A 17,921-nucleotide genomic window follows, 5' to 3' on the forward strand; every position below is an offset into this window, starting at 1 on the left:
ACAAGGAAGTTCTTTATTCAACTGTTCTTGTTGTTGTTGCTGTTAATCCTCACCCAAGGATATTTTCCCATTGATTTTTAGAAAGAGTGGAAGGGAGGGGGAGAGATATATAGAGAGAAACGTCAATGTGAGAGAGACACATTGACTGGTTGCCTCCCACATATGCCCCAACCAGGGCCAGGGAATCGAACCTGTAACCGAGGGGCATGCCTTTGACCAGAATTGAACCTGGGACCCTTCAGTCTGCATGCCAACACTCTATCCACTGAGCCAAACCGGCTAGGGCTTCAGGTGTCCTTGTAAGGAGCCTAACCTACTATTATATATGGCATATAATAGAGCTCCAAAAAATGTGAGATACATAAAATCCAATTCAGTTTTATCTCCTTAAGAACAATAGACTGCCTTACTGAGGGTCAAATGAAATAATGAGTGAGAAGTGCTTTGTGTATTTTGAAGAGATGATACAGTGATCTGACTCCCTTACACATTCTCAGGATGTATGGTAGCTCAGTTGGCAGATGCAGTATTTGTGGTTCACCATCCTATTCTTTGGTGCCTCAGCAGAACCTGCCCAGAACTCAGCAGACCAGAGTATGGAGGTCTGAGCTTGAGTCCCAGCAGTACCATCATCTAATTTTGTGATCCTGTAGAAACTACAGCAGCTCCTTGAATCTGTTTCTCATCATGAAAACAAAGACATTAAACTTAAATCACTGGACATTAAACTTAAATCTATTGTCCACAAAGTGCAGACTTTTGTACGTGCCCACTGAAAAGCTAACGTTTCTCTAGCATATGCCCTCAGAGGTCAATGACATCCTCACCTTCTAAATTCTTACGGAAATGAAACCAACTCAAGAGCCATAGTCAACATGGTGGGTCTCTTGCAAAAAATACTGTTGGCCCTGGCCAATGCAGTACAATTTGAGAGGCATGGGGAAAATCCTCAGCCCCCAAATTTCTTCTTCCATCAAAGATTACTTTCAAGTTAATGTATTTATTATATCTAAACTACTCCTTCTAAATTTCAGATACCTTGGTAAAGAATATTTTCTATAGTCTCAATTGTTTTGTCTCCTTGCTTATGCCTGCAATTCTCAATCACATCACTTTGAGATTCCAGGAAGAACTTGTTTCCACATTTTCCTTCATATCATAGAATATAGGTAGATAGATAGATAGATAGATAGATATCAGTTTCTTACTTCTGTGTGCATATTATATTTAAATATATCTCTACACTTACTATAAACTTTTTTTTGATGCTTCTTTTTCTTCTGGATATTCTACTTTTTTATTCTCCTTGTACTACTATAGAAAGAGACAAAACAGGAGTTGACAAAAAGAAAAGTGGATGAATAATTAAAATGAGGCCCAGAATAGTACCATGTCATGCCCAAGCAGGAAGAGAATTTCAAGAAGAAATAATAACATTGCAAGTGAGGGAAAGAGAGGAGGTGAGGATGACTATGGCTTCTAGCTTCAAATAGTAACTTGACACTGACCAATATCCTCCTTTTTATCAGTTATAAAGGTCTTTACTGTCCATGGTGAAGGAGGTATCGAGGGGCTAATAAATCTCCAAAGGAAATTGCATTAATTTTCAGAATGCAGACTATGAAAACCAGTTCTTCTTTGAACCCCTTTGGAAAGTCTGGCTTACCTCCTGCTTCCACTCTCCTTCATAGATGGGGAAAGAAAAAAGAGCACAACAAACCAACACACTCAACTTTTAGATACAATCACAAGAGCAACACCTTACTTCTTTTCTACTTCAGTTTATTTTGAGTATGTATTTATTATTCCCCCATTTATCATTAAAAATTGAGGCTCAGGAGAGATTAAAAGTACTCTTCAAGTCATGTAAACACCCTAATGCATTACTCCTGGACAGATTTCTGGTGAAAACACCCCAAGTGTTTATCTCCGTCTCATCCTTCTAATCTTGCACTCCTAAACCACCAGCCTTCCCCAAAGTACCCCAAGAAATCCACTGACCTGCAAGTAGCTGAGGAAGCAGCAGAAGACTCTATTGTGATGCCTTGGGTAGTTTCTTAAGGAAGAAAACTGCCTTGATCTCTAATGGTGCTAGTTCATCCTCAGATAACAGTTTACCAGAATATCCTGATGCTTTCTAGTCATTGGTCTACCGAAAGTCCCGGAATTACAGCCATGTCGTTGGCTGATTGGGGATGGCAGCATAAAAAGAGGCGAACGGATTCTTTATTGGCCCAGTGAATGATTAACAGCAGAAACACAGCACCAGTGTTTACCCAATCTCCTTCCTCTCTACTAGCCCTCATTCTTGATAACATGTTGCAATCGTTTTTCTCCTTGCCAACCATTTCCCCTAAATGAAAATGTAATATGTATTTGATGCCAGAATTCTTTTTCTTTATTCATAAACACATGAGGTTATGAAAAATTCAATTCAGCTAGCCTGTGATCCTTGGCTACAACAGGGTTCAGACTAAGTTCACAAACATGATGCACTTTCCATGATGCTAGGTCCAGCAGGCTTTCCTGGGCACTGTGACCTCTAGATGACCTTGACCTGTCTTGGTCACCTCAAGAAAATAGGAAAAAGGTGGGGAGTTTCATACATTTATTGAGTTCCTGATTGGTGCCACATTGCTTGCAATATTATTAGTACTCAGTAAATGTTAACTATACCAACCCTACTACTACTAAATGCTGAGCACTAAATGACCTCCAGAAGTTAGTCTACCATTGAGTGCTGCTCAGAAGAATTCAATGAACAGCAAGCCATGTTTATTATCACATGATCCAGGACAGATCTCAAACTCGAACATTATCCAGTTATTAATCCTCAAGATTCAAGTTTGTGAGCTCAGGAGATTGCTATGAGAAAGCAATTCTTCCTGACAACTTTGCCTTTTCTATAATAAACACAAAAGTCTCTTAAATTTTTCAGAAAAGAAGGAATAGAAGCACAGCAGATGTTTTGACAGAATATATAACATTTAGGTTGAGCTTTGAATGAAAGGTGGAAATTACTAGATTAAAATGAGGAAGATGCCGAAACCGGTTTGGCTCAGTGGATAGAGCGAAGGCCTGGGGACTGAAAGGTCCCGGGTTCGATTCCAGTCAAGGGGCATGTACCTTGGTTGAGGGCACATCCCCAGTAGGGGGTGTGCAAGAGGCAGCTGATCGATGATTCTCTCTCATCAATGTTTCTAACTCCCTATCCCTCTCTCTTCCTCTCTGCAAAAAATCAATTAAATATATTTTAAGTAAATAAATAAATAAATAATAAAATGAGGAAGATATTAGAGGTAAAAAGCACATGGGTGAAAAGGTGAAAATGATTTGATAAGAATGAGCATAAAGGAGGATTCTGGATTGCATAGTTTTGAGAGCTAAGTTAGAGGAAATATTACCTTAAAATTGGGTCTTGAAAATACCATTTTTCCAATCTATTGGAGTTCTTTATTTTTCAGAGTTACTGTTTCAAATTTTTCTTTCCAGATCATTAAGTGTCTTAATCTCAGCAGATGACCTGTGTCCTACTTCACTAAAAAAGAAAACCATTCTACAGTAGCTTCTCCCCACCCCAAGTTTTCTTTCCTATTCACTCCTATTTCAGAAGATATGTGTTTGTTCTTTCCCCTATATTCTTTTTTTTTGTTTTTATTTAATTTAAATTCTTCGTTGTTTAAAGTATTACATATGTCTCCTTTTTCCTCCATTGACCTCTCCCCATCCCCCAGCACACACCCTCACCCCCCTATGTCTGTGTCCTTTGGTTATGCTTATACGCATGCATACAAGTCCTTTGGTTGATCTCTTACTCTCCCCCCCCCCCTACACACACCCATTTCCCCCTATTTTCTTAAGAGAGAGAGAGAGAAAGAGTGATATATATATCTATTTGTTCTACTTATTTATACATTCATTGGTTGGTTTTTGTATGTGCCCTGACTGGGAATCAAACCCAAAACCTTGGTGTATCAGGACAACTGAACTACCAACCAAAGCCTTCCTTATTTTCAGTGTGTCTTTCATCCTGAAATATTGCCTTCATCTTGCTGAAACCTTAAATTCTGTTTCTTCTGTTGTGAAATGCTGAACTTCTCAAAAAAAGGCTCCCACGTTTCCTCCCTACTCTTTCTCATTATCAGTCCTCAGCCCTCCTTTTGTGGCCTTCCCATCTGACTTCATCCCACCATTTCTGAAAGACCTCTTTGAGACATGACCTTTTCTCCAAACCCAAAATGTATTTAATTTATCTCCTTTGGTTTCTTAGCAGCCTGGAACACTGCTGATTATCTCCTTTCTGAAACTCTCTTCTCCCAGGGCTTCCATTCACTTAGACTTTCCTGATGCTCCAATCTTACTAATAGTTCTTTGTTGATTATTTGTACCCCTACTTTCTCTTTCTCATCTCTAAGTGTGACTACATCCAGGTTCTTCTTTTAAATTCTTTTTTCTTCACATCTTTAGTTACCGTACTTACTCTCATGGCTTTAACTATTCCCTATAAAAGAACTATATCTTTATCTCTAACTACATCTTTATCTTTATCTCTGATTATTCTCCTAAATGGATATCTTACAAGTACCTTATACTCAGCACATCCAAAGGGGAACTTCTCATTTCCTGCCCAGAGCCTTACCTCTGACCCCACCATTAAGCCAGGCTCCCAGGAATACTATTTCAGACTCCCCTTCAAACTCTTCTCTCCCTCATCCTCCAACGTTCAGTCAGTTGACGTATTATTCTTACTGGGTTTTGCAATGTCTCTCTTATCTGCTGTTTCTTTTCTATTTCTACTGCCATCAAACTGGTTCAGGCCATCATTGTCGCTCATGAGGACTATTGTAGTGGATTCTCTGTCTCAGTTCTTTTCCTACTTCCACCAGTAGTACCTACAGTCTATGTTCTGTCCTCATCACTTCCTTATTTAAAAGTCTTACATTTGTACTCGCTGCCTACCAAATAATTTAAAAATCTCCAACATACTTTTTAAAGCCCTCTATAGACTCACTGTAATGGATCCTTCCAGCTTTTTCTCTCATCACTTCCCATGCTTTATCCAGGCCAATTCAGACAATGTGCTAGTCCTCAAATAGGCCCCATCTTTCCTGCCTCTGCAGAGCACCTCTCAAAAATTATTATTTAGCCCTGGCCAGTGTTTCTCAGTGGTTAGAGTGTCATCCAGCACACCTAAGGATCATGGGTTTGATTCCTGGCTAAGGCCACATACCTGAGATGCAGGATCAATCCCCAGGCCAGTCAGGTCCATGTGGGAAGGAAGGCAACCAATCTCACATTAATGATTCTTTCTCTCTCTCTCTCTCTCTCTCTCTCTCTCTCTCTCTCTCTCTCTCTTCCTCCATCTCTCTTTTGTCCCCCCTCCCTCCCTCCCACTCTCTCTAAAAATCAGTGGGAACAAATTATTTTAAAAGTTAATACCTGTAATTTCATCTTTTAAGACAACTGTTTTCATCTTTATCTATTATTGCCTGATCCTTTTCTATAAGAATAAGTTTTTTAATAAATTCAATCATAGCAACTTGTCTTTCCGTATTTTATTTCAAGATTCAAGATTATATTTTATAATTTTCTGATATATATACATCTATATCTATATCTATATCTATATCTATATCTATATCTATATCTATATCTATAAAGTCTAAGTGACTGTTACAACCAGTTGACTGGTCACTATGATATGCATTGACTACCAGGGGGCAGACACTCAATGCAAGAGCTGCTCCATGGTGGTCAGTGAGCTCCCACAGCCAATCTCCCACAGCCAGCCCACCTCCGTGGTCTCTCTCCTTGTCCAGCTGGCCCAATTGGCCCCTGTCAGGACTGGGCAAGACAGCCCCAATCACGGACCAGGCCAAGGGACCCCACCCATGCAGGAATTCATGCCCTGGCCTCTAGTTTTCACTATAAAAAGCTGCATTACATTTGATGTGTCATGATTTATTTAACATTTCTCTAAGATGGGACATTTCAAATGCTCACAAGTCCTTACTAGGGCAGACTATAAAGGTAATAACAAAATGAATAGCTTCACATTGAAAGCAATTTTGCTCATTAGATTAATTCTACAAGCAGACTTACTTGGTTAAAAAAGCTCAGGCTCTCTTATTACATTTCTCAAATTCTTTTTTCACTTGGAATGTCTCCTCCCTAATCTTTGTCTCCAACTTCTTCTCATTTTTAAAGGCTCGAATAACGATGACATCTTCCTTGACAAATTTCCTGCCTCTAACTCTTCCCAGATGGAAGTCGTGCTCCTCACATGTGGGCTCCCATAGCACACTGTTCTGTGAAAGACGCCTGTTTCATCCTAACCATCCTGAATGAAGACATGTACATTCAGAGACTGTGGGCTACTTGAGAGTCGTTGTTGTTGTCCTCCTCCTCCTCCTCCTCCTCCTCCTCCCCCTCCCCCTTCCCCTTCCCCTTCCCCTTCCCCTTCCCCTTCCCCTTCCCCTTCCCCTTCCCCTTCCCCTTCCCCTTCCCCTTCTTCTTCTTCTTCTTCTTCTTCTTCTTCTTCTTCTTCTTCTTCTTCTTCTTCTTCTTCTTCCTCCTCCTCCTCCTCCTCCTCCTCCTCCTCCTCCTCCTCCTCCTAGAGATTTTCCATTATTTCAAGCTCTCTTATGTATTTGGCTTGTATTTTACTCACATTTCTATGTGTCTTAAACAGAGGGCAGAGTGGGGGATGGAAGAAGCTTGTGATATCAGCTCAGTATAACATCTTGACAGGAAACCATTGGAATTGTTGTGTCTTCTGGTCTCAAAAAAAATAAAAGAATATATTCACTTGTGATGCACCATCTCACATTTACTGTGCAGGATGGGTTTCATCCAAAAGGCCATGAGCAATCTTACGTTCTGTGGAAGATTTGGAAACCTGGTTTCATAAATAGGATATAGGGGCAAAACCCAGGAGAGAGTTTGGATCCTAATTCTACTTATTCCTCAATGGCCCATTTGAAGATATAACTGTTTTGAGCCTGTTTCCCCAAAATAAATGGTTAATTTTTACCTCATAATTTTGGTTCACTTGAGGTTAATTTTGGCTGAATCATTCCTGCCTCATATTAATATGAGGCACACTCTTAGTTATGATCTGAGCTTTTGATTTTCCTGGTATACAGGAAATCAAATCCTTTTCTCCCCATTAATGGTGTTGCTAATTCTTGTCTTAAATAGACAACCATCACACTTGGTCCTTCCACATTCAAACATACACACACACACACACAACACACACACACACACACACACACACACACTCACACACGGTCCATCATACAACTGCAGTTGATTACTATGAAGTTGCTTTTCAGTCCAATGAGAGAAAATTCTGAAATCAATTTCAGAACCAAGAGGAAACTTTATTTATAGGTGTATTGACATTACCCAGTCAACTCAGCTACAATGTCAGGACAATATTTTTGCCTCCAACTCAGCTTTCTTTCTTTCCAGAGAATGTTTTAGCTCTTCCATTGTTGTGCCATTTTCCTTTAATCTTTGCATAAAGTTCTCTACAGCTTTGCAAAGTTCCTCACTCTCTTGAAAGGCAAGCTGAAGAAAGAAAATTTTTTTGTAAATGACAACTTAAGAATGGAGAGCCAGCTCGATATTCTGAAGATAGTGAGTATGTGAATGGGGCTTAGAACCAGCCCAACTTACATAGTGCTGTGAATCTTAAACATGATGCTCAAATACACTTACTATTATCCCAGTAGTAAATATAAACTAAAAGAGGAGTCTCAATGAAAATTGAGTTGTCACCTTAGCTCAGTGGATAGAGTGTTGGTCTGCAGACTGAAGGGTCCCAGGTTCAATTCCAGTTAAGAGCATATGCCTGAGTTGCTGGCTCAATCCCCAGTAAAGGGCATGCAGAAGGCAGCCGATCAATGATTTTCTCTCATCATTGATGTTTCTCTCTCTCACTCCCTTCCTCTCTGAAATCAATAAAAATATTATAGACATGAGCTTATGTGCCTTGCTCTACAAAGTACATGAAACAATGACACCTACTAACAGTGCCTCATTGGGTGGCAAATGGGAACTACCATATATAAAAAATGTGAGATAATAGATTACATGCCCCCATTCCACAATCAGGTCAAGGCCAAGCCATTCAAAATCATCCCAAATTGATCAGATATTTACTAAGCATGTACTAAGAGCAATGCCAAGCCCTGAAGATCCAGCTGTGAACAAGTCAGACAAGAGCCTACTACGTACCAGTGCCTTCTCATGTGCAGTCTGTGGGGCTGGTTTGGGAGCTTCTGAGATCAGTTCACAGACCGGAGGTTCACCGCTCCATTCCCCATCAATGCATCGCTGCTCCGGTGTGCCCACCAAGTGGTACCTGAACAGAAATTAGAATGGCCACAAGGCTTAGCCTTTCACCTTCTGAACGGGGCAACTAAGGGTGGTTTTGTGTTGCTGTATTTCGGTATTTCTGGTTGTGACAGAACCCACCTCTCTGCCCTGTACCCATAAGGCATGCTTCAGTGCTCTCCGTATTACAAGGCAGTACTCAAGTACAACCGCCCCCTGGAGTGTGGAGAGCCCAACGGATGAGTCAACCCATAAAACAGGGAGAAGTGAGAAATTCTGAATATGTGCATTTATACATACAGTTTTTGGATGGGGGTGAGGGGAAGAGCTTTAAATAAGCATCTGTCATCTAGGCTCTAAAAAGGAGCAGAAAGCTAGAGACAGCCTTCAAGTGCATCTTAGTGAACTGCCTGAAAAGAGGCTGCAACTTCTAATCAGAAAAAAAAAAATTTTTTTTTAATTAAAAAACACATGAGAATTGACTGCAAAGTTTGCTGGAGGTACATAATGAGATTGAAATGCTAGTGAAGGCACACAACCCTGAGTCAATAAGAAGGAGCAAGGAAAAGAAATAGCGAGGCGATCTGTAAGGTGGGTGACCAGGCAGTCTAAATTAAGGCTAGACTTTAGGGTATTTTAAGGACCTATATTCTAAATCTCTCTATTTCTGCAGTTCTGTGTGTTCTGTATTTACTTGAATTTTTTGTTCGGAGGTTCCTTAGGGAAAAACAAAATACATTTATAATATCTATTTTGTCTTACCTAACAGGAAAAAAAAAAAAAAAGATGATGCTTTAATTAGGATAAATAGGAAGGTTTGTCTGTCTTCTAGGGATTGGGTGTAGCTGGAAATGGACTAAGGCCGCTCTCAAAATTAGAATGAGCTCAGAATCCTGAGCAGTAGGAAATCAGGGGACTAGTTTTGAGACAGACTGGGTCATTCCCAAAAAGAACGCTACTAGTCAATGGGCAAGCTCTCCTCTTACCTGTCTTCACAGTAGTAAGTAATGGTAGATCCTGAGTTGAAATCTGCTCCTTCATAATAGCCATGAGCTAGGTTCCCAGGAGGGCCACAGTGTCCTGGGGGCAGGACAATAGGAGAGACAGTTTTGAAGTTCAGTTATGCTCAATTAACAACACCCCCTACGTGTAATTGTCCATGCCAGCACCTACCATCATCATAGCAGTACATGTGACATCTAGGGACATGTATGTTCTCCATTTATTTCCTTCTGCTCAAAATCATATCTGTCCATGGGAAAGACCCCCTCCCTGGGCTCATCCTGAGTCACTAGAGACTTGAGAGGACTTTCCTGATTGGCAGGAGCTCAAGGAAAGGTGGTTAAGTGGTCGAGATGCTAATTGTCAGTAGTATATAAGAAAAAAAAATTTAGCCCACAAACCGAAATTGAAGAAGTAAACTCTGAAACAGGAAATCAATGGTGTGAGTTCAAATGGAGATTGACATCCCCAAGGAACAGAGTTATACAATATGAGAGCTTCATAAAAAAAAAAAAGAAGAAGAAGAAGAACATCAGAAACTGGTTAGTCTCAGTGGATAGAGTATCACCTGTAGGCTGGAGGGTCCCGGGTTCAATTCCAGTCAAGGACATGTACCTTGGTTGCGGGCACATCCCCAGTAGGGGGGGTGCAGGAGGCAGCTGATCGACGTTTATCTCTTGTCGATGTTTCTAACTCTCTATCCCTCTCTCTTCCTCTCTATAAAAAATCAATAAAATTTTTTTTAAAGGAGAACAAAGCATGGATCATTAAGGTTGAGAATTGTAGAAAGAGAGCTGAAGGAGGTACTAGATGTTGTGAGTTTTAGTTCTGGCTCTTCCAGTAACCGCATGGCACTAACGAAGCCATTTCATCTCTCTTGGCTTTCTTCCTAACCTATACGATGAGCAGGTGAAATGATATTATGCTTTCAGCTCTGAGGTTAAGTCTAAACATGTTGATCAAGATTAAAGGCTAAATCAAGAATAATTACACAGGTGTATGTTTACTGAAACATAAAGGTCTATAAAGGTCTTCAGCCCAAATAGCTGAGTACAAACAGCAAGGCATCAAAGAGTATGTATACTATAATATAATTTTTGTAAAACACCATCCTATACAAACATCTATGAACAACAATGTCTGAAAATTATATATCAAAGTACTCTGCGATCCCTGGGTGGTCAGCCTGTAGGTAATTATATTTTTCTCTTTTTATTTTCTGAAATATTTTTTTACAACAGAGATACATTACTTGAGCAGTTAATAAATAATTGTTAAGTGGATAGAGCATCAGCCCATGGAATGAAGGGTCCCGGGTTCGATTCCAGTCAAGGGCATGTACCTTGGTTGCAGGCAAATCCCCAGTGGGGACTGTGCAGGAGGCAGCTGATTGATGTTTCTCTCTCATCGATGTTTCTAACTCCCTATTCCTCTTCCTTCCTCTCTGTAAAAAAAATCAATAAAATATATATTTTTTAAAAAGATCAAAAACTGAGTTCAAAGGTTTGATAGAGAAAAGAAAAAAATTTTTTCAATGACTTAAGAAACTCAAGTTTAGATAGGGTTTTCTGGTGACTTTTAAGAGTACGGTTTTGAACTGAAGGAGATGATTTGGATCTTGGACCTAAACAGAAAAGAGTCTGCTTTATTCAGGGACCGAGGGAGCTTCCCTCAGAATTGGGCGATGAACTAAAACAAAAAGACAGAAATCCTGCATTCTGGAGCTATGACAGGAACCACTGCATTTGTTTATTTAAAATACCTGCATAAATTAAAGAAAAAAAATCATGAAATAAATACACCCAACTAATTGCCTTTGAGAACTGTGAATTACAATGATAGAGGAGGTACATTCAACTCTTATTCTATATAATAAAATAATAAGAGGTACTTTCAACTCTTATTTTACTATAAGTAATGGCCTTTTTCCATGTTTTTGTGTATTTTTTTAATAAAATTTTTCAGTATCTTGAAATAAAAATTTAAAAAATAGTCAGATGGCCCAAACCAGTTTGGTTTAGTGGCTAGAGCATCAGGCATGTGGACTGAAGGGTCCTAGGTTCAATTCTAATCAAGGGCACACACCCAGGTTGCTAGCTTGATCCCAGGTAGGAGGGCATGTAGGAGGCAGCCCATCGGTGATTCTTATCATTGATGTTTCGATCTCTCTCTCCCTCTCCCTTCCTCTCCCTTGCTCTCTGAAATCAATAATATATATATATATATATATATATATATATATATATATATATGTATATATTTTAAAAGTCAGATGTTCCAAGTTGCCCTGTGCTAGACCTAGTGGACGGGAATCCTACTCAAGAAAAGAAAAAAGCGTTGTTCACTGTCTGAATGCTGCTCATTTCACTGGAATATGCCACCTGGAGCTGAGGCCCTGCTCCTTGAGCTCCCGTGTTTCTTTCTCTCTTTTTAAAAATATATTTTTACTGATTTTTACAGAGAGGAAGGGAAAAGGATAGAGAGTTAGAAACATCGATGGAGAGAAACACCAATCAGCTGCCTCCTGCACACTCCAAAGTACATGCCCTTGACTGGAATCGAACCTGGGACCCTTCAGTCTGCAGGCCGATGCCCTATCCACTGAGCAAAACAGGCTAGGGCCTCCCAGTGTTTCTTGGCTATCTGTTAGATCCTAAACCCTCCCCAGATACACAAGAGAGGAAGAGAGGAAGTCATCCAATGGATGTGGCGAGTGCCTGGCGGCCAATGTTGATCAACATCTTTGGGATTTGCATGTGTTTCTATTGAACTTACTGCTTTTGCAGATGGGAAAGGGAGGCACCCAGGTGTGGTCCTCGTGGCACTGGCTCCAGTTGCTGCCTTTGAGGATGTAGTGCTCATTGCATCGGAACGTGATTCTGTCTCTCATTTTCACAGGCCACTGGAAACTAAACTTGCCATCCAGCAGCATAGGGTCGGGACAGTGGCCCACTGCAGAAGAAAAGAGGCAGTGACCTGAAAGGGCCAGAATGAAACCCACCACAGCAGACCCTAGACCTCCTGGCACGTCATTGAGAAAACAAGAAATTCGAGCTAAAACTGCACTCTCTTAGTAGGGACTAGTACATGATACCAAATGGTATCAATCAGGGTGAGAGAAGACTGGAGTGGCCTGAGGGTCACTCTTGTCATTGTCACTCCTGTACGTGACCAAGAGTGAAAAGGTCTTGGTTTTGGACAAGAGTGAAACAGGCACTTGAACTTAATAAAAAATAGTTAAGCATCGAACTGGAAATTGCCAATGGCAAGTTCATCATCCTGTTATGTAAAGCATTGCTCAAAATCCTTGAGCCTATGTTTGAGGCAAGTGTTTCCTTCTTGTTTATCCAGCCAAATATACATGGGTACTGTCCTTTTTTTGTTTGTTTGTTTGTTTGTTTACTTCATTTTGTTTTCTCGGGTGTAAAAACAGGAGAGAATGCAGAGAGATGTGAATTTGGTCATACGAGTAAAAGGTTAACATGCTGGTGTTCTTCACCCTGGGAATAAAGGAGACTCGATCCAACTATTCCTAAACGTAGTACTAATAAAGAGAAGACGGACGACTTTTCCTCCATCTCTACAGACACCATAAAGTGAGTTTTGAGAGCGTGAGCAAGTCACGTGGATCTCAGTTATCACATTTATAAATTAACGACATAAATTTTTCTCATTTCAAAGGTATAGGGTGAATGAAGAAAAATGATATGGCAGATTACTACCTCCAAGTAATAATAACGCAAAGCAGCGTTGTAGGAGGAAAAAAGATCAGTCGTGTGCTGACTGATACTTGTTGAAGCTGGGTGATAAGTAACTATGCCTTCAATACGTTTAAAGTCTTCATAATATAAAAACTGCAAATCAGCATGATATTAATCATTTAACAGGCCCTCACAACCTCCCCCCCCCCCCAAAAAAAAAAAAAAGTCATTTTACTATTTGGTGGAAAGTCTTTCCTTTTTGGAGGGTGGTTGAGTCTATGCGCAGCTGATTATGTGCCGCCTAAAAGAAGTCCCGCCACTAGGGTGCTTTAAAAATGGATTCCTAGGAGTTGGGATTCTTGCCTTACCACGTTTGAACAGGAGCTACTGGAGGTAGAATGGTGAAAGGGTACAGTGGGATGGCAAGATGGACAAAGAAGCAGAAAGATCCAACTTACAGCGGCACCTGGGGGTGGGGGCATTCCACCCCTCAGAGGAGTTGCAAAACAAGGTGCTCTCTCCTTCCAGGTGGTAGCCCTGCATGCACGTGTAGGTCCCCAGGACGCGTCCTTCCGCCTCCTTCGCAACAACTATGCTATAGTCCACGGAGGGAAGTTCCGGACAGCTCTGTGCTGGAGGGAAAAGGGAACGAACTCACTGGCACGTCAGGTGTGGTGGTGAGGAAGCCCTCAGTCAAGTCCCCCCTCCTCCCCCATTGACTCTCTTTTTGCTGGCTTATTGATTCTGATTCCTTGTAATCTTCCATGTTCATGTACATCCACATCCTGGGATTCAGGTTCACCGGAATTTCACTCAAATTCAGCCGCACGTTATCCACTCCCAAAGAAGCAATTCCCTTGGAGAACATTATGCTGAGTGAAATAAGCCAGTCAATGAAAGAAAAACACCACATGACCTCACTCATTTATGGAGAATAAGGAGCATTATAAACCGATGAACAAAAGGATAGATACAGAGACAGCAAAGAAACAAACAGACTGTCAAATTACAGCAGGGAGAGTAGGGAGATATGGGGGAGATAAGAGATCAACTGAAGGACTTGTATGCATGCACATAAGCATAACCAATGGACACAAAACTCTGGGGAGGGAGAGCATATATGGGAGTGGGGGGGGGGGGGAGATTGGTAAAGTATGTACACATATAATACCTTAATAAAAAAAAAATGAGGAAAAAAAAAATGCAATCCCCTTTCCAAAAGGCACTGCTGGAGTTTATATAAGACCACTGAAACGGATACTGGTTTTGCTCCTTCAACAGAAGGGGTAAGCAAGCAGGTAGCCGCCCACTTACAGAGCAGACTCAGAGTAAATGTTGACTAAGCCCCTATGGAGTACAAAAAATAGAGCCAAGCAACCTGAGATTTTTTAATGCAACCCATACATTTCATTGATTGTAATGTCATTAGAATCCTAGACAGAATGCCTCTGAACCCACAAACTGACATCAAGTGCCTTGAAAACTGAGCTTAAGCAAAGCATACGTACCATCTGAGCCAGAAATCAGCCACACAACCACAAGAGAGCACACAACCGGGAAAAACATCTTGTGATCAATTGCTTGACTCAGGCCTGGATGCCTGGTTTGGATCAAAACAGGTCTTCTAATACCGCTCAAGATCAGACCAACCAACCACCTCCCTCCTAGAGAACGGGGTTGTATTGATTTCTCCTCCCTGGAAAAAATGCAAAAAAAAAAAAAAAAAAAAAAAAAGGGGGGGAGGTGGGGGGTGGGGGGTGGGGGGTGGAGAATTTGTAAACAGGAAATTAAAAACAGCTGGGTGAAGTTGCTACAGAAAGGACTTTGCAAGAACATAAAGGGGTGGAAAAAGAACTGCCAGTTTTAAAACTCAGTTTCAGAAGTTGCTTGGGTTCTGGTCATGCAAATCCAGCTGACAGTCCCTTTGAAGTGCAGGCTTATCCTTCCATGACAGACATGGGCGACAGGGTCTTGCCGTGACCTTCACCTCTGTCAATATTTGCCCATGTTTAAAGTCCACCTTCTGCAACTCTGTCCAGCGCTGCTGGTGGAGAAAGGGGTGCCAATCGCTGATGCTTTTCCAGGTAAAACCCAACTCTGGGCACTACCTCATCCCCCTTTCTCAAATAACCAGCTCTGCCCAGGCTGTGAGCGCGCTGAAGACAGAATTCACAGGAAAGTCAACCATACCTGTCTCTGATCTTCCCGATTCATGGCTTCCCAGCAAGGAGCTGGTCCTGCTGGATGCCAAACCTGAGAAGACCTCCAAAGTCCTGTATGGAAACTAGCGCTGGGGCTCTCATAGCTCCTTGTCTGTTACAACAATTCTCTGGTGGTTATGTGCCAGGGTAAAATAGGAGTAAAATTCCTACACAATTTTAGGTTTAAAAAAATAGTACAAAAAATTGTAATAAAGATAAAGTCTAAGTGACACAGTAAGATCTCAAATTTCATTCTCTCCTCCATGGGTTTGCATTACTTTGAAATGACTTGCTCATATCTTTCTCCCGTGTTAAGTGTTAACAACTCCGAAACAGGGAGTGTGCCTGGTTGGTGTGTTCCTATCCTCTGCAGTCCAGAATGCAAAGCAGAATTGCCTGCCAAGTGAATGGAAAGCGATGCAGAATCAATGACTATGCTATACATAGTCATCCAGAAACTTGACAACAGCCTTGCCAATCCACACTGATCATTTATATTTTTCACTTAATGCAGTGTTTTTCAACCTTTTTTGGGCAAAGGCACACTTGTTTCATGAAAAAGATCACGAGGCACACCACCATTAGAAAATGTTAAAAAATTTAACTCTGTGCCTATATTGACTATATATAAAGTAATTCTCTTGAATAGGAATCAAATAAACACAAAGAAAGTATTTTATAATTACTTTATTATGAAATATTAAGTAAACAAAATAGTGAAAAATTATAAAATTCTTGTCTTGTCTGCACCTACGGCACACCAGGCAACACTAGTGTGCCGCGGAACAGCGGTTGAAAAACGCTGACTTAATGTATACTTACCTGCCTTATAGGTTTTTCATAGCTTATCTTTGGTCAATATGTGAGTTGCTAGAGAGCAAACACCTTTTAAAAAAAAAATTTTTTTTTATTGATTTTATTACAGAGAGGAAGAGAGAGGGATACTGAGTTAGAAACATCAATGAGAGAGAATCATCAATCAGCTGCCTCTTGCACACCCCCTACTGGGGATGTGCCCGCAACCAGGATACATGCCCTTGACTGGAATCGAACCTGGGACCTTTCAGTCCGCAGGCCGACGCTCTATCCACTGAGCCAAACCGGTTTTGGCATGAGAGCAAACACCTTTTAAAGTATAATCTTCCATGGTTAATAACATTCATAATGCTTATTGATGAACTAGTGGCCCGGTGCACAAAATTTGTGCACGTGCTGGGGGGAGGGGGAGCACATGAGGTTCCCTCAGCTCAGACTGCACCCTCTCACAATCTGGGACAGCAGCTCCTAACCACTCATCTGCCTGCCTGCCTGATCACCCCTAACTGCCTTTGCCTGCCTGCCTGATCGTCCCCAATTGCCCTCTCCTGCCAGCCTGATCCCCCTAACTGCTCTCCCCAGACAGCCTGATCTCCCCTGCTGGCCTGATTGCTCTCCCCTGCTGGCCTGATTGCTCCTAACAATCTCTGCTTTGTCCAGAAGGTCTCCTGGTCTAATTAGCATATTACTCTCTTATTAGTATAGATAAGCATTACAGGTTCTTGTAGACCAGTGGTCGGCAAACTCATTAGTTAACAGAGCCAAATATCAACAGCACAACAATTGAAATTTCTTTTGAGAGCCAAATATTTTAAATTTAAACTTCTTCTAGTGCCACTTCTTCAAAATAGACTCTCCCAGGCCATAGTATTTTGTGGAAGAGCCACACTCAAGGGGCCAAAGAGCTGCAGGTGGCTCTCAAGCCATAGATTGCCGACTACAGTTCTAGGCCTTTGAACATTAAGAACAATTTAATCTAATCTCAATTGTTTTCTGGAAAACTAGGGCAATAGGTCAGGTGCAGAACTGTACTCAGACTGGCTTTATTGCTTAATAAAGAGTGGGCAGGCAGTAATTACTGGAAGAGATCGAGTGAATGGGAAAGGGTAGGAAAACAAAAGCCAGCCATGCCTAGGCTAGGGGAAGGGTTGTGGGGAGTTTCAACAAAGGGTGAACATGCTCTGGTGCATGTGTGTAAGATTTTGAGAAATTGGGAGATGGTTTTAAGAAGTTCTACACTAGCCAGGACTGGTTTGGCTCAGTGGATAGAGCGTTGGCCTGCGGACTGAAGGGTCCCGGGTTCGATTCCGGTCAAGGGCATATGCCTTGGTTGCGGGCACATCCCCGGTGGGGGGTGTGCAAGAGGCAGCTGATCGATGATTCTCTCTCATCGGTGTTTCTAACTCTCTGTCCCTCTCAATTCCTCTCTATGTAAAATCAATAAAATATATTAAAAAAAAAAAGAAGAAGAAGAAGAAGAAGAAGAAGAAGAAGAAGAAGAAGAAGAAGAAGAAGAAGTTCTACACTATGTTGTGAATGCATTCACTTTGGCCTTTGTCAAATTCACAAAAATATTCAATTTGCTTCTCCAATTAGTTTGTGTATATTGACCTGGTATGTAAACATAAAAAGATATGTGACAGAGATTTTACTCAGCTCAATTAATGAGGGACCATTAAGACGCTATACATAGTTCAAAGAAAAATTTGAGGAACAGGGGTTAATGTAGTCAGTCAGGAAAAGGCATTCTGAATTCACTTTTCCAGTAGATGCAAAACTGGTTAATCTTAGACAGGGCAACAAACTAATATTTGGAATCAGCTTTTCTAATCGATGGAAATGAATTTACTGGACAAAA

General features: G+C 41.1%; 2 protein-coding genes across 2 annotated transcripts in view; both read right to left on the reverse strand.

Moving 5' to 3' along the window:
* C4BPA (complement component 4 binding protein alpha) overlaps positions 1-2,200 on the reverse strand; it is a 66,947-nt gene extending 64,747 nt beyond the window's left edge. The window contains exon 1 of the mRNA XM_084866534.1: positions 2,002-2,200. The gene's annotated coding sequence lies outside the window, so the exon portion shown is untranslated. The remainder of the gene's footprint in view (positions 1-2,001) is intronic.
* A 5,164-nt stretch (positions 2,201-7,364) lies between these two features.
* C4BPB (complement component 4 binding protein beta) lies at positions 7,365-14,737 on the reverse strand. Its single transcript, XM_084865942.1, has 6 exons — positions 14,555-14,737; positions 13,505-13,678; positions 12,121-12,297; positions 9,330-9,423; positions 8,245-8,371; positions 7,365-7,575 (listed from the first exon to the last, which is right to left on the reverse strand). The coding sequence occupies exons 1-6, from the start codon at positions 14,610-14,612 to the stop codon at positions 7,432-7,434; spliced, it is 774 nt and encodes a 257-aa protein (XP_084722068.1). The 5' UTR covers positions 14,613-14,737; the 3' UTR covers positions 7,365-7,431.
* Between the last annotated feature and the right edge of the window lie 3,184 nt (positions 14,738-17,921).

This window comes from Pipistrellus hanaki, assembly GCF_964339955.1.
Source record: "Pipistrellus hanaki genome assembly, chromosome: 18".
In the NCBI taxonomy this organism is placed as follows: Eukaryota; Metazoa; Chordata; class Mammalia; order Chiroptera; family Vespertilionidae; genus Pipistrellus; species Pipistrellus hanaki.

Coding starts and splice junctions, on each gene's coding strand:
- C4BPB (XM_084865942.1), bottom strand. CDS start 14,612: ATGTTTTTCCCGGTTGTGTGCTCTCTTGTGGTTGTGTGGCTGATTTCT. Junction 12,298..13,504: donor CCCCACCCCCAGGTGCCGCT/GTAAGTTGGATC, acceptor TTTCTTCTGCAG/TGGGCCACTGTCCCGACCCT. Junction 7,576..8,244: donor CTGCACATGAGAAGGCACTG/GTACGTAGTAGG, acceptor TTCTTTCTTCAG/CTTGCCTTTCAAGAGAGTGA.